Source organism: Setaria italica, chromosome VIII (assembly GCF_000263155.2).
Source record: "Setaria italica strain Yugu1 chromosome VIII, Setaria_italica_v2.0, whole genome shotgun sequence".
NCBI classification, from domain to species: Eukaryota; Viridiplantae; Streptophyta; class Magnoliopsida; order Poales; family Poaceae; genus Setaria; species Setaria italica.
The window spans coordinates 30,330,221-30,356,256 of NC_028457.1; the positions used below are offsets into that span (position 1 = coordinate 30,330,221).

The 26,036-nt window shown below is 46.2% G+C and overlaps 4 protein-coding genes and 1 long non-coding RNA gene across 8 annotated transcripts; 2 read left to right on the plus strand and 3 right to left on the minus strand.

Annotated features, from left to right (window-relative positions):
- Window positions 1-2,635: 2,635 nt before the first annotated feature.
- On the plus strand, window positions 2,636-6,514 carry LOC101784811 (protein Rf1, mitochondrial). 3 transcript variants are annotated; one of them, XR_001164645.3, is made up of 3 exons: window positions 2,636-5,306; window positions 5,674-6,001; window positions 6,125-6,514. XR_001164645.3 is itself a non-coding variant. In XM_004979482.3 (2 exons), exon 1 carries the CDS (start codon window positions 2,862-2,864, stop codon window positions 5,295-5,297), a length of 2,436 nt encoding a protein of 811 aa, XP_004979539.1. In that variant the 5' UTR covers window positions 2,636-2,861; the 3' UTR covers window positions 5,298-5,306; window positions 5,674-6,514. The 3 variants fall into 3 exon arrangements, 1 of the variants encoding a protein (XP_004979539.1); XR_001164647.3 differs by having other exon boundaries at window positions 5,674-5,856; XM_004979482.3 differs by having other exon boundaries at window positions 5,674-6,514.
- Window positions 6,515-7,304: 790 nt separating this feature from the next.
- Window positions 7,305-7,914, minus strand: LOC111258126. The gene is made up of 2 exons (XR_002678691.1): window positions 7,509-7,914; window positions 7,305-7,437 (listed from the first exon to the last, which is right to left on the minus strand). It is a non-coding gene; the product is annotated as an uncharacterized LOC111258126 (long non-coding RNA).
- A 2,585-nt stretch (window positions 7,915-10,499) lies between these two features.
- LOC101784409 (proline-rich receptor-like protein kinase PERK2) lies at window positions 10,500-16,916 on the minus strand. Its single transcript, XM_004979481.2, has 3 exons — window positions 15,878-16,916; window positions 11,977-12,272; window positions 10,500-11,038 (listed from the first exon to the last, which is right to left on the minus strand). Exons 1-3 carry the CDS (start codon window positions 16,768-16,770, stop codon window positions 10,698-10,700), a joined length of 1,530 nt encoding a protein of 509 aa, XP_004979538.1. The 5' UTR covers window positions 16,771-16,916; the 3' UTR covers window positions 10,500-10,697.
- A 1,772-nt stretch (window positions 16,917-18,688) lies between these two features.
- LOC101783998 (putative H/ACA ribonucleoprotein complex subunit 1-like protein 1) lies at window positions 18,689-20,715 on the plus strand. Its single transcript, XM_004979480.3, has 4 exons — window positions 18,689-18,943; window positions 19,063-19,211; window positions 19,711-19,826; window positions 20,371-20,715. Exons 1-4 carry the CDS (start codon window positions 18,790-18,792, stop codon window positions 20,531-20,533), a joined length of 582 nt encoding a protein of 193 aa, XP_004979537.1. The 5' UTR covers window positions 18,689-18,789; the 3' UTR covers window positions 20,534-20,715.
- Window positions 20,716-21,422: 707 nt separating this feature from the next.
- Window positions 21,423-25,613, minus strand: LOC101783325 (putative pumilio homolog 13). Of its 2 annotated transcripts, none has more exons than XM_004979479.3 (6): window positions 25,391-25,613; window positions 22,986-24,643; window positions 22,745-22,904; window positions 22,262-22,425; window positions 21,924-22,182; window positions 21,423-21,849 (listed from the first exon to the last, which is right to left on the minus strand). In XM_004979479.3, the coding sequence occupies exons 2-6, from the start codon at window positions 24,551-24,553 to the stop codon at window positions 21,718-21,720; spliced, it is 2,283 nt and encodes a 760-aa protein (XP_004979536.1). In that variant the 5' UTR covers window positions 24,554-24,643; window positions 25,391-25,613; the 3' UTR covers window positions 21,423-21,717. The 2 variants fall into 2 exon arrangements, with proteins under 2 accessions (XP_004979536.1, XP_004979535.1); XM_004979478.3 differs by having other exon boundaries at window positions 21,423-21,852.
- Between the last annotated feature and the right edge of the window lie 423 nt (window positions 25,614-26,036).

Below are 26,036 nucleotides of genomic sequence, written 5' to 3' on the forward strand. Positions count from 1 at the left end.
GTAGAGAACTCACCTTCCATACATCCCATTTTATCCCGGTTTAAAGTTGGCCCGGGACAAAAGGTTCACCAACTGGAACTAAAGCTTGTTTACTGGCGGGGGGCTTACCAACCGGGACCTTTTATCCCGGTTGCAAAGACTAGTGGAAAAAAAAGATCCTGAGAGGACTTTTATCCCGGTTTGAAACACCAATCGGGATAAAAGACCCCCCTTTATCCCGGTTTATGATCTCCCGGTGGTGCGGATCGAGTCGGAGGAGGAGACCGGTGTCGCCCGGGAAGGAGGAGGAGGGGGAGTAAGGAATTGATTGACGTGTCGTCGCTTGCCGAACAAGGCGGTTGGATGGATGGGGGGATATTCGTGCTCCGTTCGTGTTCAAGAAGTTTCGTCAGTCGTTGCCTCCCTTGTTGGTTGGGAGAGGGAAGTTGCCTCCCTTGTTGGTTGGGAGAGGGAAGAGAGTGCAAGGAGCCTAGAACTGGGCCGGGCCGGGCTGGGGCCTACAACCTGGTTCTCTTTTTTCCCCATTTCAGATTACCAGCATTATGTTCATTATTATGTAATAATGCGAATATGCTTCTAGGTGTCATGGAAAAATACCGGTACCTTTCATGAATCATTTGTGTATGTCACGGAAACTCCTTGTGCCTAGCTACAGGTCTATTTGCAAGTTTAGAAGCTCTTATGCCCTAACATTTTGACAAGCGTAAAAACGAACCTCTAATGTTGAATAGACCTTCAAGTTGTTTTTTTGCAAGGTTCCAAGTGAAATGATGACGACCTATTTGATAAACATGTACGATGGGAGGATGATGACTTGAATATTGTTACTTTTCATTATATATATTTTTAGTCTTTCGACGGTTATAAGTAATTGTGTGCCTTAAACAATAGGTAGTGGATAATAATGAAGATGACGAGGTTGAAGAAGGGTGGGCATCCCTCACTGTTAAAGCTGAGATCTCCAACAATCACGAAGGAGAATGTGCGTTTAAGCTACCACTATGTCGCTCTGAAGTTTGTTGCATGTCGCCCACAATGTGAAGCTTGTCACTAGTCTAGAAGGAGATCCGTGACACTTCTATATCATTTGTTGGAGTATAGAATCTATAGGACGGAGAACATGCTTGCTATCAAAGATATTGCCTTTTTTTTGTTTGTTAATGTTTTTATTAAATTAGCCGTAAATCTTGACACATGTTACTATGATTCATAGGATGGAGGAACTGTATCGCTATGTATCGCTATGTTTTTGATTGGCACTGAACTTTGATCCAAATGTTCAAAAGTGCTACAATTAAAATTTATCATATAAACTTCCGCTTTCGCATGCAAGTACTTTTTTGAAAAACTAATTAAAGTACTTGTTTGCTAGTAGGACAGCGGAGGCAAAAATGGAAAAAAAAACCAACAAAACAAAAGCTAGAGGCAAAGAAAGAAACTACTCCACCCACAACGTTTTGGGTGTACAGCTACAGGAGTGGCACATGAACTTTCGGCAAATATTCAAAATGTGCTAAGATAAAATTTAATTTTATCGTATAAACTTCCCCGTACAAGAATCATTTATATGGCATTTAAGTATTTTTTTCTTACGATAATGCTGGACTCGTACGTCCGACACGTCGGATGCTGTGTCGACCCACGTGACCCTCTCTTATCCACATGTTTTTATCCTTATCTTTAGTGGCAGCTCGGCGATATACCATTTATTTTGGTTTAACACTGCTCACCTTTGATGAGGCAGTTGTACTTCAATGGGGCCTCGCTCGTGCCGGACGGCTCTCCATTGAGTGAGCAATGGCGCTTCGGCGGGTGCTCTGGTGAGCGAAGCAGCAGTGCCGGGTGGCACTCCAGCGAGCGGACAGCAGCGCTTCGGCGGCTACTTCGGCAAGCGAAGCAGCGGCATAAGGTGAAGCTCCAGTGAGCGAGTGAGCAACGGCGTACGACAGCGCTTCAGTGAGAAGCTCAGCTACAATAGGGGTGGAGCAGGAAGGAAGGGCGGAGGTGACCGTGTGCTCGCCTTGCTACCATCCTCGGTGTTGCTGACGGCCTGCGAGGTGTGCTGCAGACAGGCGCCAGTCGCCAGAGGAGCTGCTCCGCCGGCAATGGACTTGGCCGACTGAGGAGCCCCACGGGGAAGGGTGCCGAGCGCCGCTCCCCCGCGGCTAGGGGCGAGCTGCGCCGGCCGCCACCATCCTCTTCCTCCTCCTCCACTGTTTCCTAGTGTCGGATCCCGCTATGCAATGCTCCTCCTGTCAGGGTTTATTGCATGTTGCAAGCGTATGTTTCACGTGTTTCAGAAGAATGTAGCAAGTGTTTCATGTGGATGTTGCAAAGTAGATCTAGATGTTGCGATGTTGCATATATTTCACACACATGTTGCAAGTGTTTTATCTGGATGTTGGATTTTTAATGAGAGATTTGAATGTTCCATGCAACATGAAACAGATGTGCGGCGTATTTTTTCCTCATCATCAACAGATGGCTAATAAATTTTTTCAACATATTTTTTAATGTTGTAAACGGTAATTTTTTATGTTGCAAACGTTTATTTTCTATGTTGTATATTTTGGAATAACGGAGCGTCCGATAAACTTATTTAACTACTTGCTTGTAGAAGAGCGGAGGCAAAAAGGAAAAAAAAAACAGCATAACAAAAGCTAGGGGCTCTCGCCGTTCCAGACTGGCGCCGCGCCGCCGGAGCTCTCGCCGAGCCCAGCGCCTCCCACCTATCGTGGCCCCCCGTCTCTTCCTCGTCTCGCGTCATCCCCGACTTGGCGCCGACATCCTGGCGCGAGGTTGGCCTCTCGCCGGAAGGCGAGAGAGACGGCGGAGCAGGGTCGCCCAAATCTCATGCGGCCATGTCCTCCCGTGCCCGCCTCTCCTCCATCTTCCGCACCACAGCGTCCTCAGCGTCACCACCGCGCGCTCCCCACCTCGCCCTGGCCGCCGCCACGGAGCGCGTGCGGTCCGGGACGTTCGGCCCGGAGGACGCACGCCACCTGCTCGACGAATTGCGGCGGCGAGGCACCCCCGTTCCCGAGCGCGCGCTGAACGGATTCCTCGCCGCCCTCGCGCGCGCGCCGCCCTCCACCGCCTGCAGCGACGGGCCTGCGCTCGCCGTCACTTTCTTCAACGGCATGTCACGAGCTGCCGGCCCAAAGGTTCTGTCGCTCTCATCCCACACCTACGGCATCCTCATGGGCTGCTGCACCCGTGCGCGCCGCCCGGATCTAGCGCCTGCCTTCTTCGGCCAGCTCCTCAGGACAGGGTTGGGCGTCGATGTCATCACATTCAACAACCTCCTCAAGGGCCTCTGTGAAGCAAAGCGGACTGACGACGCTTTGGACGCGCTGCTCCACAGGATGCCCGAGTTGGTCTGTGTGCCCAATGTTGTCTCCTACAACATACTTCTGAAGAGCTTCTGCGACAACAGAGAGAGTCGGAGGGCACTTGAATTGCTCCGGAGGATGGCTGAGAAGGGATCTGGCTGCTCGCCCGACGTGGTCTCATACAACACGGTCATTGATGGCTTCTTTAAGGAGGGTGAAGTTGATAAAGGATGCGATCTAATAAATGAAATGATGCAGCAGGGGATTTCACCCGATCTAGTGACTTATAACTCCAGTATTGATGCACTATGCAAGGCAAGAGCAATGGACAAGGCAGAGGCGGTCCTCCGACAAATGGTTCGTAAAGGTGTTCGTCCGGATAACTGGTCATATACTAACTTGATCTTTGCATATTCCGCTAGGGGTGAGTGGAATGAGGCGGTCAGGATATTCAAAGAAATGACTAGTCGGGGACTCCTACCAAATATTGCTACGTGGAACTCGTTAATGGCTTCCCTTTGCAAGCATGGAAAAATTAAGGAAGCTAGAGATGTTTTTGACTCGATCGCAACGAAGGGCCAGGAGCCTGATACTGTCTCATACCTAATTCTGCTTGATGGGTACGCTACTGAAGGATGCTTTGTTGATATGACAGACCTCTTCAATTTGATGCTAGGAGATGGTGTTGCACCTGACGTCCGTATTTTCAATGTACTGATCAAGGGATATGCTAAATGTGGAATGCTGGATCGGGCTATGATTATCTTCAGTGAAATGAGGCATCAAGGAGCAAAACCTGATGTGGTAACCTATTTGACAGTCATAGCTGCACATTGCAGGATGGCTAAAATGGACGATGCTATGGAAATATTTAATGAAATGATTGATCAAGGAGTAGCACCCAGTATAGCTACTTACCAGTGCCTGATTCAGGGTTTTTGTACTCATGGTGGTTTGCTGAAAGCTAAGGAATTGGTTTTTGAAATGACGAGTAAAGGCATGCGTCCTGACATTGTGCACTTAACTTCAATAATAAACAGCCTTTGCAAAGAGGGAAGGGTAGTGGACGCACAGGATATATTTGACTTACTTGTAAGTATCGGTCTGCATCCTGATGTTTTTGTGTATAGTTCGCTGATGGATGGATACTGCCTAGTTGGCAAGATGGAGAAAGCATTGAGAGTATTTGATGCTATGGTGTCAGCTGGCATTGAACCTAATGTTGTAGTGTATGGCGCACTTGTTAATGGCTATTGTAAACTTGGAAGGATTGATGATGGGTTGACTGTTTTCAGAGAAATGGTGCATAAGGGAATCAAGCCCTCAACTTTTATGTACAACATTGTACTGGATGGGTTATTCCGGGCTGGGAGAACAGTTTCTGCAAAGGAAAGATTCCATGAAATGATCGAGAGCGGGATCTCAGTGGGCACTGACACATACAACACCGTTCTTAGTGGACTTTGCAAAAACAATTGCCCTGATGAAGCAATTGCGCTTTTCAAGAAATTACAAGCGATGAATGTAAAGATTAATATTGTGACTATTAATATTATGATTATTGTAATGTTCAAAACTAGGAGAACTGAAGGAGCTAAGGATCTGTTTGCTTCTATCCCTGCAAGTGGGCTGGTGCCTTCTGTTGAGACTTATGATTTAATGATGACAAATCTTATTAAAGAAGGGTTACCGGAAGAGGCAGATGATGTCTTTTTATCCATGGAGAATGCTGGCTTTGATCCCAACTCTCGACTGCTGAATCATGTGGTCAGGGCGTTGCTAGAGAAACACGAAATAGTCAGGGCTGGAACTTATCTTTCTAAAATTGATGAGAGAAACTTCTCTCTTGAAGATTCAACAACAATGTTGTTGGTCGATCTCTTCACAAGCAGAGGGACATGTCAGGAACAGATAAAATATCTCCCAGAAAAGTATCATTTTCTTGCAGGAGCTGGTTCTAGTTGATTGTTAAATGTGAGCTCCAAAAATCCTCTTGTTGTTTGTCAGACAGGAACTAAACAGTCAATCAGTTGTGCTATTTTCTTAATTGGCATGATCGAGGTGTAATGCGCTGGTTGCATCTTAAGGAGAATTAGATAAAGACTTGTGATGGGAAGATAAGTGTTTTCCCACAACATGCATAAATGAATATTTTTTAGAATCTGTTCTAGAAAGCATTTGCCACAGATAGGCTATATATTTTATTGTTAAAAACAGTTGGTTCGCTTCATCTGCATACATTTTTTGTAGATTTCAGTGATCTGCTTGATATGCAATTATCCATTTACTTTTTCGCCGATGAACTTTTTAGTGCCCCTCACATAAGGTTTGTCTTTGGTAGCATATTCATTCAGCAGATCCAGCAATGTTGATCAGACTCCCCAATGCTATACAAGGAAGATGGAAGAAGCAATGGTGCTGCGCCGGCAAGGTGGCTGCGGTCAGTTCGTGGGGCTTGCTCTTGGCAAGTTCAACTCGCTGCTCATCACCTCTACCGACCTCTTCTCCGAGCTCACCCACAAAGGTGCACACACCATCGCTGTCTCTGTTCTCGTGTGGCAACAGCCATGATAGTGTACATTGCTTCCCAAAGTAGGAACTGGTTTTTCATTGAGCACAGCCGTGCTGAAAAATTACAGGATTTTGGCCATATCTCTACTACATAAAAGGTGGGGCATTTCAACTAGCTTAGATTCAGTTACACCACAAGTTGCTCATGCTTGGCTGAGATACAAGCATTTGACTGTTGCTGCTTTAATTGCTAAGCTAGCTTGTTTTTTTTCCTCCCACAGAATATGCTAGAAAATGGTACCATGTTCACACAATAAATATTTGTGATTTGATTATGGGGGCGGAATCCAGAATTGTGAAGAAAAGGCTGAATTTGTGGTTTACTTCAGGTATCATGTTATCATGTATATGTGCTTGTGTACCTGATAGGATCAGGCGTATATGCCTGGGGATGTTGCCGGCCATCCAGCCGTGCATATCTCTGATTGATTGGGAGGTTAGGCAAGGATATCCTCGGTTGGTTCTGCTTCTATAAATCTTCCCTAGGATCTCCTTGCCTATTTATATCTGTACTCTTCCTTCTCCTAAATCAATCTACTGTTGCAATCCTTGTTGCTTTCATATCAAAAGCACAATTGTGAAGATAAGACGAAATTTGATGTTGCCTTTCAGATGTCGAACCACTCACATCACAAACATGTTCTGTTTTATGGGGAAACACTGATATATAAAAGGCAACATCTGAAGTATGTGTCGATGCTGCTTTTCTTACTAAAGAAATGTTTAAATGCTACTCTGTTTAGATTTGTTCATATGAGGAAATGACAACTAATCTTAACTTTGTTCCACCAGCAAAAGTAAGAAATCACAAATTTTTCATCCACCAGCACTTTTGCTCTATAATTGATTTAGCAGAATGAATTTTTCATCCTCCGGAGCAATTCAAGGGGGTCTTTTATCCCGGTTGGTGTTTCAAACCGGGATAAAAGGGTCCTCAACGGGGTGGCTGAAAGAGGACTAAATCCCTCGAACCCTTTTATCCCGGTTTGTAATACCAACCGGGATAAAAGGGGGTCTTTTATCCCGATTGGTGTTTCCAACCGTGATAAAAGAGTCCCATGAGTTAATACAAAAGGATTGCATCCTCAGATGTGTTGTGTAGATGGGATGGCAAGGAAGCTATGCGTGAGGCTGGAGGTCGTGGGTTCGAATCCCACGCAGCGCGCACGCGCATATTTCGCGTGAAAAATCATGTGACTTGTGACTTGGACGTGCGCGTGTGGGGGGTCTCCCGGGATTTTTTTTTTTTGCAGCGCCTAGCGTGGTGACCCGTTCTACCCCGATTGGTAATCGAAAATCCATCCGGAATAAACCAATCGAGACAAAAGGGGAATCTTTTGTCCCGGGTTACTCAACCGGGAATAATACCGAGTTCTCTACCAGTGGCAAGAAGACACGTCAGGCGCACAACAAAGATGCTTCATAGCACTACAGTTCCTGAGCCGATCATGTGAGTTGAGCTTCATGAAAACATCACCGACGGTCCCAACTGCTCGTGGGTGACTGTGATCCTCCAGGTACCTGCGCCACCAATCTGAAGGAAAATACAGTTGATGCATCACCTGACCAGCAGCCAGTGAGGCATGAACGAGAAAGAGGGGTTACCCACGACTTCTGCCCATCAACTCCCCTTGTTCCGGGCGTCCTGCCGCGGTCAACCGTGACAATAATGGTGGTGCTGCCCCGCATCTCCAAGCGTCTCCGTCCTGGTTACACAACCTTTTCGCTCACATAGGAAGCCTTCTGTTTTATGAGTTCTCCTGCAGTGGTCTAGCATCTGTTGAAAGATGTAGATTGAGCATGCATTGCAATTTAAAAAACAAGGAAAAAAGATTCATATCGAAGACGATTGGATAAGAGAACTACCGCGCTCTTCTCCACTGGTAGTCTTCCCCTGGAGAAGAAACACATATGGCAGATTTCAACACATTTTCCTTCCTGTTGCAAAATCAGCGCGCGCTCCCTACAGAATTTGGCATAGGCATATGCCAAAAAAAACTCGACCGGCGGAGGAAAGATTACCCCCATGGCAATCTCAACCAATCCAGTCAAAAAAACCTCCGAACACCGGCTTCACCCTATAGGGTCGCACCGTAACATGGACCGACCACTGCAACTACCCTATGGTAGGAGGGTCCAAACCAACTATAGATACCACAGGTCGGAGCCTTGCCACTATTTTTTCAGGTTGCCAGTGATGAGTTTTTTTTTGCTGCCACCAGGATTTGAACCCCGATTGGTATCTCCCTCAACTGGGGAGCTTACCACTACACTACAAGAGTGTGGCGGGCATATGACACCTCATCCGTCTTAAGAACAAACCCTGCTACCAAACAGCAGTTTAATGGATCATATATTTTTGCTTCTTTGTCTCAGGATTAACTAATTAGGCAATGCGGTTTAAAATCTACGAGTACAATTGCAAAGCCCAAACATTATTGTGTATATTAATTGTGCCCATCAAGTCAGTGGACTACTGCTTACATTGGAGAATCACAACCTAAAACACAATCAACTCAATTTTGATGCTCATGCTTAGTCAAACAATAAAGTAAACCGTATTTGCAATCTTACTATGCAAACTCAAATCAATTCACTAATAAAGAGAGACATCTACTCAGCTAATTAACAAATTGTTTTCAGAACAGGCATCATGCAGTACTAGTGAGCACATATTGCAAGCATTACCTTCAGCGATTGGATACGGCAGCTCCCAAGTAAGGGCGTACCGGCATGAGGCCGTTGTTGGCCACGGCAACTCCACAAGCTTGTGTGGCTAATGTTCGACCTCCAGGAGTTTGTGCGCACGAACATTGACACTGAATAGGTGCTGCTCCAGGGCAAAGAATACCACAGCAGGGTCCGAAGGGCACACAGCCACGAGTTGAGAATTTATCCTTGCGAAGGTGGGTCTTCTCGTAGGTGTCGTCGTTCCAGATCTCCTCAAAATCCTTCACGTACGATATCTCCCAACCTTTTATCAGCCAAAGCCCACATCGAGATTATTGCCGACCCTCCGAGGTCAGTGACCCGAGGGATGGTCTCCACGTAGCGCAGCGAAGCCTGACTCGTTGCAATGCACCTGTGATCGTGGATGCTGTCGGGCCCAGGCTTCTCTAGTGCTCGGTCGCCGGGGAGGTGGTGGAAGGACAGCTCTGGCCCGTCGATGAAGGGATCGCAGCTCAGAATTCCCCAGGAGAGGTCGTACCACCAGAGCTTTCCGTGGAGGGAGACCACGCCGCCGGGAACCCACTCCCGGTCCAGCGCGGGGAGCGGGTTGCGCAGCTCCGTCACGAGTGGATCCACTCGCCGTGGCCCGAGTGAACGCGGAAGAGCTTGGCGCGGTCGCTGCCCCTGTCGATTTGGAGCTCGGCGATCACGTAGGCCTCGCCGTCGTCGACGTCGATGAGGCCGACGCCCTCGATGTTGCGGACGGAGGGCATGGTGGCGGGGCGGTCGGGGACGCGGTCGGCGGAGGCCGTGGTCTCGCCCGCGGCAGTGCCGAAGCGGCGCGCCACGACGAGGCGGGTCTCGGGGGGATCGGCTCCGAAGCGCGCGCCGTAGTAGGGAGAGGTGGAGAAGCGTGAGAGGAGGCACCCGGGGCCGGCGGCGAGGATGTAGGGGAACTTGTCGGGCCGCGCGGGGTCGGGGTGCGCGCTCGGGGCGGCGGTGAGGAGGGTGACCCGCGGCGGCAGCGCGACCGCGAGGGAGGAGGAGGCTGCGGCGGAGTCGGCTTCGGCGTCGTCCCCCGGCTCCGCGTCGGCGTCAGCGGCGGCGATGCGCGGGACGCGGCCCAGGATCACCCACGGCGCCGCCATTGGGGTTGGGTTGGTCGTGCTTGGCTTCGGCGCACGCGAGGTGCTCGACGGGTTGGGGGCGATTGGAATTTGGCGATTCAGGCCTTCAGGGGCAGGGTGGTAATTTAATTACAGCAACGGGCAGCGCGGCCATTTACTTACATTTCCGCTGCGGGCCGAAAATGGTACATGGGCTTAATAGCCCACGACCCACGTAGTAGGCCGCTCTGGTGCTGGGATTTTTTTCTCCTCCACATTATTTTCTGCATCCAAGAGGTAATAGAATATTGAACTAGATAATTTTAAAGGAAAATAGAAAATGAAAGAATTTCGTTCTTACCACAAGAAACCAACGTAAGTGGGCTCAGCTTGAGAGAAAAATGTCCTCGCCTCATTCTCACGAGTCACTAGGTTACACATGGCAGAAAAGAAATTAGGGACACGCTCGACCCGCAATAGAAGAATCCAAATTTTGGTAAAAAAAAAAACAATGGGCTATTTTCTATTAAAAAGACAAAATAGCAGCGATTACGAAACATCATTTCCTATATTAAAAATGACAAAATGGGCTATTTTCACACCATTTGGAACAGAAACTAGCCCTCGCGTACAAACAAGCCTCTGATACTGTGCTTCCACCGTGAGCTAGAATGGGTCCTAAAGGTCACCAAGATGCAATTGCTGCGAGAAAAAATTATGTACAGTCGCACACTGCTACACTTGCAGCCCCCTGGATCAGAGCCAACTGTGGCATAACTCACCCTCGGGTGAGCGAACGCATGTAGTGGACTCTTCATCACAACCCAAAGATCAAAATTTACATGGAACAGAACCATTATTTGCATTCCATATCAACCGAAGCTGATTACTCAACAAAGAATTTCTCAAAGTTGAACCGGGCATCCTAGTCAGATAAAACACGAAAAAACATCGAATTACGCTCTATGGATTAACAGTTTATCTGTAACATACACAACTCTACCAGTGTTAGGTCCTCCTAGTCTAAATCGAGCTCCTTTCTGCTCTTTACAGTCACATTCTGCTTCGACTCGGGGTCAAGCATGTCCAGGTCCCATGCCGTGGCCAAGTAGCCATAGAGGACCCAAGTCCGCTCCCCCTTGCCATCCACCTTCACCACCAAGGGGTGGTTGGCCCCATCAACAGCGATGCTCCGGATGCGAGCCCAAGCTGCCCGCCCGTGGCCTTGGCACTCAAATAACTCAACAAGCTGTGACGCCTTGTTGAGACCGTCGAGGCTGGCTGGAAACTTCGCATGCATGGACCTCTGCCCGTTCTTCCCAGGCAGTGGCTGCACATCTACACCGGCAAAGCCCATCTCTGCAAAAACATAGAGCAGTTGGTGATCATGTCAGTCTTCAATCGAGAAAGCAAAATCATTGTAAGATTCAAAGATGCTTGGGTTTCACATCAATTATCACCCACCCAAACGTAGGATCACAAATGTCAAGAGATCACAGGTTACATACAGTAAGAAAACATCACTTATCACAAGTGCAGTCCAACTTTCTATAACTGAACAGTTGACACATTCTGAATCCTATCATGGAAGCGGAGAAAAGATTTGCTAGCTTATCCAGGTGTCTCTACTCTAGGTTCAAAAAAAGGTCTCTCTATTCTGCAACAGGCACAAAGACGCAACAACAACAGAGCCTTACACTCCCAGAAAGTTGGGATACGTAGGCTAGGGATGAAACCCAACAGGACCCACCAAAAAAATAGATACAGTAAAAAAAATATTAGTACTAGTAATAATAGTAAAAGGAGAACCATAGCCTCCAAATTCGAAGAACAAGCACATATATTTTCGCAGATAGGCTCCAAGGCTACAACCAGATCATGCTCTGCTACACAAAGAGAGGGAAGCTTGGCCCTAGCCGACACTGTCTATATTTATACTAAGCATAGAGGAAATTTGGCACCATAGTTAGCAAACCTGCTCTTTTTGGAATTTTCAGGGCAGGTGCAACAAAGTGTAAATAAGAAAACTATCAAACTGAAATACTGGGGATCCTACAGTCAGCCGATACAATTTTCGACTTTTCTCTTCACTTCTGTCTCTAAAAAATGATTCTGAAAGACTGCCATATTTAAAGAAAGCAATTAACAAAGTTTTGGTCCAACCGATCCGCAGCCGATTCATCCCTCCAAATGAATAAACAGAAGGGAAAATATCTAAAACTCTGATGATCAATAGATTAATCAATCAGAGATTCAGAACTACCAAACCACAGTGACAGCAAGCATTGAAGAAATACCTCTCAGCTTGCTCTCCATATCTTTATTACTCATGACATCCTTTTGTCCGTCGTTCGTTGACTTGTATGCGTTCTCGATAATGACTGTTGGAGGCCACAAGATAAGATCTCCTTGATTGGCTTCAGCATCAGCAGTAGATAATGCTTGGTAAGCGGTTTTGTGAACAGGGGCTACCGAGTAATTCCAACCCATAAGAACACATAATGCTTTGTGAAATCCTAGGTGATCTGCACGATGCTCCGCATTCTTTGCATGGTATGCATGATTGAGGAGCGCATGCAAATCTATAGAATCCCTGTAAATCAAATCATGCATACAACCAACTTCAAATGGAAATTATGCATAAAAAATTGTCAACAAACAATTAATCCATACAGCTCTCTTTAAAAGATCAATGGATTTGTAGCTGATTTCGTATGAACAAAAAAGTTAATAAAAAATCAGAAAAGAAAAGGAAGATGCAAATCATCTGTGGAACATAAGAACAAACAAATCCATATATACCCATAATAATTGTTCAAAACAAAAAAAAGGAGATTTAACCCTAGTGGCAAAAATAACTTTGCTTTGCAGCCCAACCTCAAAGTTCCAGGCAGTCACAAGGAAGAAAAAAACAAGCATTGACCCATTCATAAAAAGAACAACACAAAAGTGCAACACTCAACTTTGGATATTCAAGTCCTTCGAGGTTGTGCCTGAATGCCTGATATTAAGATGTGTCATGTGGTTATATCCTCAGAGTGTAGTAATTTTGTAAAAAGTGGGTTGAAACTAGTGAATTCTTGTGGTATCCTCCAATCTAAATAATTATAGAATGTATCACATCAAAGTACACACTACATGTCTCCTTTCCAAGTTTCATGCTCCCTAATTTTCTAGGATTACTCGCTCCTAAACTGATTTCTATTCACAATGTACTATTAATAAAATAATGTCTACAGCTTTTCAGGCACAAACCAGTCCAGAACCAAAAAAATATGGGGGCACAATGATATAGTTCAAGTTTTCAAGAGAGCATGATCCTAGATAAGCAACAGTGTTGTGAATCAAAACAAAAGGTCTGCTAGTTTGGAGTTAAGCAGGGCTCTCTGTATGCATTTATTCCAAGTACCATATTTGAATGCCAAGCACCAGTTTAGGGTCCAGTTAACCTCCCTAAAGCTTGAAGGAAGGAAGGAAGATATTTCACAATAGTTGTTACATATGGAAATAGGAAACTCATCGTGAAATGGAGCAGTATCTAATCAATCCAGGGGCTGCCAATCCACAATATCGCTACTGTGACTGTTGGGAATAATTACATTACTGAAAGAAAAGTTCAAAATAAACAATTGGAACTCCCTATAAATGGAGAAAAAATGAGTAGGATAATCCACAATAACTCCTATGTGACCATTGTGAATTATTATATTACTGAGCAACGTTTAAAACAGCAGTCGAAATAGAACTTAATGCATGAAATGCACTAATGCAGGACTAGCCATTTTTAGGCATTAGGCTGCACAAATGGTTGGGCAAATAGCAGCAGGCAGAACTGAGCCTGGTAAAAGCTTTCTGTGCTGTAAGTGAGCTTACCAAATAAACCAGCCAAAAGAGGAACCCAATCATCCGTAATGTAATACATCCAGAGGGATAAATTTCAAGTGCTAATGAACTGTTCAATGGCTATCATCTCAACACCCTTATATTGGCCCTGACAGAGATCAATGAGGTGTATGGTTCACGGAAATAACTCATCCTATATGGGATAGTCCTTCATGGAATCATCCCATGATTTTGTTGGGGTGACATCATTTCTATACTTCCACTAGAATGTGCCTATACGGAATGAAATAGAGATGGATTGATCCATGTTATTACTCAGACCAAACAAGTGGGCTAGGTCAAGAGTTAGGATCAATGGATCATCACTATCCCATTCCTCAAACCAACACTACAAGAAATAATTATCTTCTATCAGGCTAATAGAAATACTCCCAGCCATCATTGAATTCACATGAGTAAATGTTGAAATAACCAAAGGATAATGCAGCACTTAAGGCTTTCTCAATTTTACAGTCTAGTATTCTATAACGCTGCTATATCAAGTTTGTTTAAAAGCCAACAAATATGACATTGCATGTCCACCATTAGAGAGCAGAGTCAAACTAAAGAAAAAAAATGATTGGAAAATGTTTTCCAAGATATTTCACATAGAGATCAATATAAACCTTAGGAACCCAAGGCTAGAGCCGACCAAACAAGAGCCAAAAAGAAGACAGGTGAAGGAGAAGACCTTGTTTGGTCAGCAAGGTGAGGCGTGGATGCCCACGCCCTTCCAAACACCGCGCTTATAAGGCAACGCCTTGCCAGCCTGATAACAAGCCAAACTGCAGTAGGGAGAAGGGGGTAAAAAGTAAAAAAGGCTAAAGGAGAAGGGAAGGGGTTGGCCCATCCCACCAGGCAGCCCACCAGTGCCCCCCTCGCATATTTATCCCTTCCCGGACTAAAACGATATTCAGATCCAATGTTGTCGAGTCATCCGACTAATCGCGATTAATCGCGATTAGTCGTCCTAGTCAGTACCGAGGCGACTAGGTAAAACCCCAATTAGTCGGACTTATTTCTCAATTAATCGCGATTAGTCGTCCGATCAGGGCCTTATCGGTGCTATGGCGACTACGTTCGATTAGACGATCATATAACATTGCTCAGATTGATACATCTCCCTTCTCCACTTCTCTCTTGGCGCCGCCGCTGCTGCTCTCTCCGTATCTCTCTAACAGCGCCGCCGCCGCATCTATCTCTCAGCGCCGCCGCCGCATCTATCTCTCAGCGCCGTGTTCTGCCCTCATGTCCCCCTCTTTCTCATTACGTTGCTAGCTCTTCAGCTTATCCTCCCTCTCACTCCTGTGCCCCCTCAGATCGAGGGTCAGATCCCGTGGGGATCCTCTTTATCTCTCCCAAGGTGCAGAGGACGTCCAGGATTAGGGATCGCCTTGACACCTAGGCAACGCCTTGAAAACCATGGAGAAGGGTTGTTGTAGACTTAGGTAAATACCCAGGCACACGCGAAACCCAGAAGAAACAAGTGTAGCTGTTATCTAAAAAGGCTCCAGGACTTGGTACGGTATAATACTGAACCACGGAGCTAAACATGAAAACAGCTCCACTGTACTGAACTTATCAGAAATAAGATCAGTTGCCCCCCAACCCAACCCCCTCCAAAAAAAAAAGGAAATGTAACAGAACAACAAACAAAACAGGCAGAGGAAGTCAAGTAAACAAAATAATGCAAGAGGACACTAGGGCAGAGGCAAACAAAGGATATGGCCACAGTTCTGGAAAAGCCAAAAATTGCTGGTATGAGTTTGAACTATGTGAAGAACCAAGTAGTAGTTCTACTTCTATGACATCAAACGTCGTAATGTAACTACTAGGAATCCTGCGAACAAAGGCTAACCAAGGAACGAAGGTTTCCTTGTTTCAAATTCATTTTTAATTGACTCTCTACATAGATATGTTCTATTTATAGGTTCCTTTGTTTTAAAATCACTAATAATGGAGTCAATCTGTGGAAGTGTCATGCCATGGTAAATCCAAAGAGTCAAACACGACAGCAGTCTTTTGAACTGTTAAGATTATCTAACACTAATCCAAAATCATGTGTTATACTCGCCCCCTTCTTTTCAGGGAGAAAAAAGGAGCTACATGGAATCTACTTATGTCCTAGTATAATGAAACACAACCAATAACATTATATTTATGAAATCATTGTTACCACGAATTACTATGTTGTATTGTGCTAGGTATGTAAATCAAGTTTGAAATTTTAACTTCTCTAGGCAGTACACTCATTTAACCACATCCAAACATAAGCTCAAACCAACAAGGCAAAATCTTTCAGATTTTTCAGCATACCTTTGACAGACAGGGCACTTCAGCTGGCAAAGCTTCCCATCAGCCCGGTAATTCTTCTTAGCTATTTCACTCTCATTCATCAGCTTCACCATCTTAAGAAAGGAGCTCTTCAGCGCCTTGGGGTCCACCCCCGTCTCCTCCACCTTCACCTGCTTCGCAGCACGCGCATCAGCCTTATGCTGCTGTTGGCGTCCGGAGGATTGCCCAGGCACACCACCATTGGCCTGATCCTCCCATTTCCGCTTCGGGACCGGCATGGGAAGCAGCCCAGCAGTGGGCAAGAGCGCGGGCATGGGCATGGGCGGCGGAGCCCACCGCTCGAGGGGCGGGCGCAGCAGGGCCGGCGGCGGCGGCGGCGGGGGGGCCAAGAGGTGCGCCGGTATCGGCGGCGGCGGCTGGCGGAGCTGCGGCGGCGGCTCGAGCGGGAGCGCGAAGTAGGTGCGCACAGTGCCGTCGGAGAGCGCGACGGTGCGGCGGTCGAGGTCCTCCAGCCCGTACCGCGGCGGCGGCGGGATGGCGTCCATCACGGCCTCCACCGCCGCCACGGTGAGCAGCGGCCGCGACGGGGGCAGGGGCACGGGGGGCGGCGGCGGCAGCAGCGGCGACGCGCCCAGGGTAGGAGGAGGGTGCGGCGCGGGGAGCAGAGGGGATCGGCCGGCCTCCCCGTTGAGGCTCGGGGCGGGGTCCGGGGGCGCGGATGCGGCGCCACTGGCGGTGGAGGCGGCGTTGCCGGGGTGAGTGCGCCTGTTGGGGTTGGCATCGGCAGCAGACGAGGATGAGGAGGACGCCCTGGAGGAGGCGGCCTGCGGGTTGTGCGCCGCCGCCGCAGCAGCAGCTGGCACGGCGGGCGGAGGCATCGGCTTGTGCCTGGGATTCGGGTTGGCGGCCTTCATGGCGGAGGATTTCTAGGGTTTCGCCGGGATTGATTCCGATTTGGGGACGGCGGAGGGTGGATACATGCGAGATAGGAGGGTGACGAGTCCGGGGGTTGGAGATTGACTTCGCCGAGTGGGGAAAGTGTTGCGGAGATAATTCGAGTTGAGCAAGAGTGACATGGAAGAGTATTATGCCTCTCCAGCTCAAGTTCTCCAAATTTGCCATATTTCACTAAATTTCACATTAGGAATTGATTTGATTTTCAATGCACAATGGTTTGGTACCAATTTGCTTCGTTGCTTATGGACATGTTATGTTTAATAAGGAGATAATACTCTTACGATATCTCATTATTAGCGAAAAGAGAAGCGAGAAGGTAGGGGGCACGTAGGAGGGAAAATGAGAGACGGAAAATGAGAGACATGAACTGGTAGGAGGCAGCATAGCTCTATCCTCCATTAGCTCCAGCATGATGGCGGATGTAGATCTCTCTTGCTCAACCGTGAACTCGATTGGAACTCGATTTGAAAGGGGGTGACAGTAAAAAACCATCTGAGTAGGGGAAGGGTGATTCATGGCTGGTGGAGGTGCTTGAAGAATGAGGGTGTCAAAGGAGGAAGGGGCGGTTGGACTCTACTTAAGAAAAAGAGTAGGCGATTTATGATCCGTGGAGGTGCTTGGGTGGCGGTAGTAGCGGAGCATAAGCTTAATTTTTTCTCTTACCAGGTCCCGCTAATGTTAAGTTTTTTATTTGATCAAAAATTAATTTCTATAACGAAAATTCGCACGGCTTAGGGGCGTTGGCCCCTCCGCCCTGTGACTACGCCCCTCGGTGGCGGGTTCACTGATATCCTGTTGAGTGGTGGTGTTGAGACTAAAAAGATAGTATAGAAGGGATCAAACTCGATAAGGAGGGTAGTAGGTTACGAGGTGTGAGCCGGAGGGGAAGGGTCTCCGTTGATGCTAGCTTGGGTTGTGCTTAATGCCTAGTGAGCTCGTTTGCTTTTGTCGATATTGCCTACAAAAGAAGTCCATATTTTTTCTTAAGTGCCTAGGAGATAAAAGAGCAGCAGGTCATCACACCTCGCATTAAGACTTTAAGAATATTGGAGGCAATTACATTGAAAGCGTTGTCCCTCATTTTATCAATACAATTGTATAGGTTCAATGAATGGACGACATCTTACGTATATCTTTTTCATCCTATTTTCTTGCAAATCATTGCCCTGACTTTCTAGCCTTTACATTTTCCCCATCATACGATAGTGGCACCTTGTCGCCATATTGCGCTATGGACACATCCTGCAACACCTAAGTATGGAGCCTTAGATTTGTCCCTACCTACCGCACGCTACCACCCATACAACTAACCAATGGGTCCTTGCTGCTAGCTTTACCACCATCCACACACCCTTACCTTCCTCTTGACTTTTCTATAACTGCACCTGCATCTGCAGGTTAGGAAGTGAAATTTCCACTTAAAATCTTAAGCCCTAGTAATATCTTCCTAGCTCAATGTCTTCTCGATGAGGTATAAGATTGGTGAAGAACTCAATTAGCGTATAAGGTAGAGTCGAGTGGGGTATATAGCTATAGAGGTTTGATATTTCTATTGGAAAAAAATACCTGCAAGTTCTTGCAGGTTCCACGTTTTTATATACGCCATCGATAAACTTCGAATCCATTCATCCGATTTCATCTTCGAAATTTGATTTCCACGTTTATAGACTTTTTCCCTATATCTTTTTAGCTGCTGAAACGCGCCCAAGCGCAACAGAGCCCGCATCGCCGTCCACTCGTCCCCTCCCCACCGGAACCACCGATCCGACGGCCATCCCTTTCTCCTCCACCCCGGGCCCACCTGCCAGCCTCCCACCCCACCCCCAAAACCCGCACCCCTCCCCTCCTAAAACCCTAATAAACCCTCGCCCCCTCCCTCCCATCTCCCACCGCCGCCTCCCTTCCCGCGCCGCCAAAATCCTCCACCTGCTCCCTCCCACCCAGCTCCCCCCGAGCCCGAGAACACCACACGCGCCATGCGGCCACCGAGAGGGCGCGGCGGAGGCGGCCGCTTCGGCGGTGGTGGCGGCCGCGGTGGCGGCGGCGGCCGGTTCGGCGGCGGAGGCCGTGGCGGGGGCCGGTTCGGCGGCGGCGGGTTCCGCGACGAGGGCCCGCCCGCGGAGGTCGTCGGTGCGTGCCCTCGCTCTCTCTCCTCCACTCTCCGCGGAAAAGCTTGAGGTTTTGGTTCGTTTCGTGGTGAAGATTCGCTGACTTTGGTTGTGGTGGTGTTGCTGTGCTTGTGCCCGCAGAGGTGTCGACGTTCCTGCACGCCTGCGAGGGGGACGCGGTGACGAAGCTCACGAACGAGAAGGTGCCCTACTTCAACGCGCCCATCTACCTCCAGAACAAGACCCAGATCGGCAAGGTTGACGAGATCTTCGGCCCCATCAACGAATCCGTGAGCGCCTCCTCGTCCCTCGCCGCCCACTAATCCTCTTGTCCAACTTGAAAAATCTTAGCCTTATATTATTGCTCAGTGAGAGTTGCGAAGTCGCGCCGTGTTCCTTGTGTAGGTAGGACTATGGAGTAGCGGTATTGACTTAGGCTGTAAGCTTTGCGTTGCTTAGAGAGAACGAGCGTGATTATTTAGTTCAGTGAGGATTTAGTGTACGGTTTGCAGTTTTTCAGTCTTGTAGGGTCTTTTAGTTGCATTGATTAGGTTTTTGGATAGGTTTATGTAGCGTGGTGATGTTCCTTTTGGAGACATTCGTTGTTCTGAATATTGAATAGTCTGAATATTAGTCTGCTTTGAATTTTGATGCTTAATTTCAGGCCTATAGGCTCATATATTTGATCTGAAGTGTTGTTCTAGCTAGACAACTCTTGGTTGCTTTGCAGAGTATTGCTCTAGTTATGCTTCTACTGTTGTGCTGAATCTGTTTTTGTTGTATGTACAGTATTTCTCTGTGAAGATGATGGAAGGGATCATTGCAACATCGTACAATGAAGGCGACAAGTTCTACATTGACCCCATGAAATTGTTGCCTCTGTCGCGCTTCCTGCCACAACCAAAGTATGAGTCGATCTATTTGTTGATGTTTCTCGTGCTTTCCATTTTCTGAAAAAGCAAACCAAAATATTCCATTCAGTTGCACTCTTTTTTTTACTTGATAGTAAGTTGGTAGGTTCGCAACTTACAGCTTTCTTCAAACAATTTGTGTTAGGACTCAATTAGCTTGCATCAAATCTTAAAAAAACTGTCTACTCTATGTGAAGGTGCTCTATGCTCCATTCACCTGGCTATTAAGAAATAATTAAACTATTGCATCATCATTAAGTTAAGGAATTGACAATTCTAGTATGCAACTCTAGCTTGCATTGAAGAATCTAATGCTGCTTCCGAGCTACCAACTGATGCAGAGAGTCCAGTTTATTTGAATCTTCTTTGTATTGAGTTTTTAATTTTAGGAAAGTTCTTTCTGATAAAATATGTAGTGAATATGTGAAGATAAACAAACATGTTTACTGCTATCTAGACATCTAGTTTTCTAATATTTCAGGAGTTAAATCTGATATCATGAGGAGTTATTTGACCCTGTTCCTTTTTACTTAAGCAGGGGACAATCTCAAGGAGCACCAAGAGGTGGTGGCCGTGGTGGAAGAGGTGGTGGCCGAGGCCGTGGTGGTTCATTCCGTGGTGGAAGAGGACCACCGAGGGGCCGTGGTGGACCTCCCAGGGGTGGAGGGCGTGGTGGCTTTAGAGGCCGAGGCAGATTCTAGGTGTAGTTTGAGTCTGATGTGTGTTGAACATCACATTGTGCTCTACCGAATTGGAAGCTTTCATGTTCTTGTAACCCGATGTTAAGTTAGCAGAGCACTCGCAACTTTTTATGTGTCAAACTCGGATTCTCTATTGAAACAAATTACCAGCTGGCCGTGTTTGTGCTGATCATGGGCGTATAGTTCGAATCCTTTTCAAAAGTTGAATTGAACTGTGCTGGTTCTCGAATCCATCATGGACCGGAGATGTTTCCTGGCTTTTTCTAGCTTGTGTTGGCAGAGCTGACTGTCACATTGTTGGTACTCAAGCGTAAGTGCGTAACATTCAAATCCTGCAATAAAACCGAATCTTTACTCTCTGAAATGAAGTTACGATTATGGTACTCGAGCAGAGTATGTTCAAATCATGCTATATAAATCGGAATCTTCCTGCGTTTCTTTTTGACAGTGGCAAGTTTTATATTGTTTCCAATGAAAGGCCAAAGTATGATTCAAGCTAATCATCCTGAGCATGAACAAAATTTGCAACGAAACGAAGCAGGGAGAAGCTAACTTATTCGCAAAAGAAAAAAGCTAACTTAACTTCGGGTTACAAGATGAAGTGCATAAGCACGCTAAAAAACATGACAGGATGCTACATCTTTATCTGATGGCCCAAAGAACAGGTAAAGACTCAGTTGCATTCCTCTAAAACATAACGCCAAACTATATTGTACCACTTCAGCTTTTACCAGATAATACAACTAGCACATTACAAACCCGAAGCAGGAAGAAGCTAACTTAACTTCGGGTTACAAGAAGAAGTGCATAAGACGCTAAAAAACATGACAGGATGCTACATCTTTGTCTGATGGACCAAAGAACAGGTAAAGACTCAGTTGAATTTTCGAAAACACAACACCAACATATATTTTACCACTTTAAATTTTACCAGATAATACAACTAGCACATTACATGATGTTACCGATACTACAGTTTGACAGGGGTACAATAAACTACATACTGAAAACGATCCTGGCAAATAACGAATCACCATTACAGCCAGATGAAACCCTACTAGTTCTACATATTGGGACACACTAAAGAGGGTGAATGCTCCCCCCCAAGCAATTTTTTTGCGAAGATACATTATATCTGTAAGATTCTGGCTGTCCCTGAGGATGCATTTGGCAAAAATGGCAGGTTAACAGAAGCCAAATCGGTGGTGCTTGTTCTTCAAGTATGTCGTTGAGAGAACCCTCTTCCCATACATGTTGCTCCGCAGTGTAGCAGCGTGCGGTCTGATAGCTTCGACAAAGGCAACATGCCGTTCACCCTGCTGATTAAACAACCCTTGAGTAAGGATTGCATATGGAATTCTTTTGGCTGAGGGTGAGGTGGAATCTTTACCTGGCAATGTCTAAGTACTGTTTGAATCACATAGTTCCCATACTCATGAATTATGATCTGCAGCAATCGAGGATCATTCTTGAGTTCGTTGACAATCCTATCAGACATCAGCTGTGGTGCCTGCATTATGCAATGCTCCACAACGTGGCTACCGCTCTTTTGCATAGACAAATGTCCAATGTGACCCGCCAGCTCATCCACTACTCTGGCTGTTGCCCATTCAATTTTGAGGCCAAGAATAAACTGAATAACATAGTTCCTGCCGAATTATAGCATGTATTATGCAAAGGGCATAGTTAGATGAAAATAGAGTTAAGATGGAACGATAGCGAGCATACCCATACTGATCTTCTGAAAGCCTAAGGGCACTGGATGTAATCTTGCTCAACAAATCGTTCCTCTGTTCGTCATTTGAATGTTCAATACATTTCTGAAGGACACAACAGCCATGACGATCCCTTGCTAGTTGAAGATAGCGTGATGCAGCAGCCTCAATAATGAACTGCAACAGTTAAACAGGCATCCAAACTGGGTGTTAAAATGCAGGCTGGATTGTTAATGAATCGATGCATTGCTTGGAGAGTCATATATGCGAGTTTTTACCTACACTAATATTCTCTGCTGGAAAATTTCAGCTGTGGGATACACATTCTCTAATGTTGGATACATTACATTGAGTAAAAAAATTATCTGGTACAATATTATTTTAAGAGATATTTTGAAACACACCAGAACTTATACAACCAACATGCATATGCTTAATAATGTCCAAATGCACAAAAGAATATCAGCTAAATCATATGATGTAGCAGACAGCTTACCGCCCTGTGCTCAGGTAAGAATGTATCCAAGCAGCGGTTCACAACATGGTTTCCATTAGTATCTGTCATCAAACGCACTATTCCGTGGCTCAATGCAGTCACAACCATCGAAGCCTCTGTGGTATTTATAGTCTCTATGACCTTTTGCATTACACGAGTCCTGAAATTTTATCTCTAAAAGATAAGTAATGAAAGCAATAATATTAGTGCTGAAACAACAAAGATCAGATTATGTTCATACCCATGCGGGTTGCAACAAACTTTAATAAGCTCTGCAGGTGCTTTGGTGATTTCACAAATTATGCACATCCTTCGGTCATTGATTCCAAGAATCTTCTGCACCAAACAGTTGGCAACTGGATCCACAATAAGTTCACCAATATGATCAATTATTTCATAGAAGACTTTATCAGCATCCTCTTGAGTGCCTTCTGTTAACATTTTCAGCAGAAAGTGGCAGGCATTCTGATCCTTTGCCAGGATACATATTCTTCCAACAACTTCATCAACTGTCAGCTCAGTTTTTGGGGACAATAACTGGAGCATGGGATTATTACTCTGAATGCCAAGATGGTCATGACCATAACCATTAATCCTGTGATCCATATCAGCATAGCCATTAACTGAGGGAGAAAACTTGATAACTCCAGTTGAATTTCCAACATCATGACTGGGCAGGGTCCTTTCTGGATAACTTACTATGTTGAATCTACCAGATGTCTGATGGTGCGACAAACCTAGTCCATATGAATGAACTAGGTTATCTGTTTGCTGATGATGCGAAAAACCTTGTCCAGATGGACGGAAAAACCTTTCAGCTTGCTGAAAATGGCGAAAATCACCACTGCCACATGAACTTTCAGAGTAAGATGTACTGGGGAAGCCATCTGTGAATGCATTATTCAGCCGGTTACTATACCTCTTCTGAAAAGCAGCAACATTGAAGTAAGGATACCCATTTTCCAGCCCATGAGAATTTGGTGTTCCAATATGCGAGGATGGGACATTTGCAGGAGTGCAAACTGCAGCATGCTCATTGCTTCTATGTTGATAAACATCAAAACCAGAAACTTGTTGCATTTGTGGACAGACATAATGTGGTTGGATAATAGAGTATGGTTGTACACCGATATCATGCGGCCATATGAAGTTTGAGCTAACATTCTGATCATTGGGCCTGTACATCTGAGATTGCCCATCAACATAACATTGTTGCTGGAAGGGTGAAGCAGATGCAGTTGATGGGTGGTAAGTAACACCAAAATTGCTATTGAAACTTTGCAGCGCAGAAGTTCTTGAAAATTTCCCCAAGTGCGGTGGAAACCCATAACCATGTTCTCGGTGTTCAATATCAGAATTTTGCTTGTCATGTGCTGCACTAAACTGTAGAGGCAGAGAATCATCTTGGCGTGTCGCAGGCATGTGGTTCAGGGTAACATCCAGATGTCCAGATGGATAGTGTCCATTTGTCAGCCCCACATTGTGATGGCTGGTAGGCAGATCATTTGTACGAGCCTGGAGACTGAGAGTCATGCCCTCAAAAGCAGATGCAAGGGACTGCTCATCATGCAGACTGCCACTGTGAGACAAACCCTGAAAATGCTGATTGCTTCCATCCACGGATGTGTCATACATGGAAAACTCGGAAGGGAATGACCTTCTACCATTCAGATAAGCCCCTGCAGCCTGAGAAGCAATCCCCACATCATGGAGCTCCCTGTCACCAGCACTCTCCTGGGCAGCACCAGAGACACCGTTGCCAAAAGCTCTGAACCTTGAAGCTTCCTCACTACTCTGTGATCCCTCCATGTCAGAAACACGATAATCAGCCGAACAAAATGGGCAGCTATTGACAGAAGGTGCCGAATCAATCACACAATGCAGGTTCCTTTACTGACCCTACAACACAACCAAGCCATTGTTGCAATCAGTGATCACGAAATTCCCATGAAACAGACATAAATAAAGTCAGATCTTTTCGGATACTTGAAACAGCCAATGCACCCACAGAAAAGCAGATGAGGCCAAACGCCACATGGAAACAGAACAAATAGCTTTACGCAAGACAGCCAGTCCTCAACAAACCGAAGAGATGAGCCATTGTGATTTAGATAACCGAAAATTCTGTTCATGTAAATCAAAATCTGTTGCAACTAAACGGTCCCCAGATCACGGTATCGCAGCACTGAGACTGAATTTCGGTAATCGAGCAAAGCGAAAAAAGGGAAGAATTTTATTCCTTGTCACTTCCACAAATATATTCCAAGCAATCCATACGGAAACCGAAATTACAACACTAGCAGGGTAGAAAAAAAATAATCCTCAATTCTAGAACCCAGAGCTCACCCAAAGCCTCGCCTAGTGCAGGGGAATTGGAGTCTAGCTATCCCACAGCCGGGACATCATCTCGCAACCCAAAGGGCGCAAAGATTTGAAAGCGCCAAAACCCCAAGAAAACCCCCCCGATCACCCGCAATCCCCTGCCAAGAAGGCGAACCGACGGAACCCCACCTATAAAACACCCAACCTTTCGACGAAACCGATCGGAACGACGAACTAACCGATCTAACCCGATAGCCGATCCAGCAGTAAAGCCGAACGAAATCACCAGCGGAAAAAGAACACTAGCATCAGGGAGTCTGGTACCTTAATGCGAGATCGCGACGGGTGATTCCGGAATCCCTTCGAGATTAGGCCGAGGAACTAGTCGCGGAGAATCCGGTGGGGGCGGCGGAGGTCGGAGGAAACGGGGAGGCGATTGAGATTTTAGGAGGCGGAGGCGGAGGCGGAGGCGGAGGCTTGGAAGGGAAGGAGATGGAAAGAGGGGGTGCGTTTCCTCAGGTGGTGCCGGTGCTTACCACCTTGGACTCTTCGCTGCGCCTCCCGTGTCTATCTGTATCCCTTCTCTCTTCTTAAATACAATGGACATTTCTATCCTTATTTCCTTATAGTTTCCTGTAGTTTTATATAGTCGAAGAGAGAAATAGGTCGAGAGATGCGCCGAAAGGTATGTAACGACACGGTGCGTTTGCATGAAGAAGGAACGGTTTGTGGTTTCTTGTCATCTTAACTTTCAGGATTTCTTAGTATATTTTAATATGCAGTGTTTAAATAGTAATGAATTGCCAAATAAAAGATGGAATATTTCCGCGTGTGGAAAGATGATTTACATTTAACATGGAGATGGAAGTTGTATACTTTAGGTCAAAGCTATTCTCATTTTGTACAAACTTTTATACAGCTTTCACCTAACACGGGAGAAAATGTGTTCCATGCGTACTCCTTAATTAGA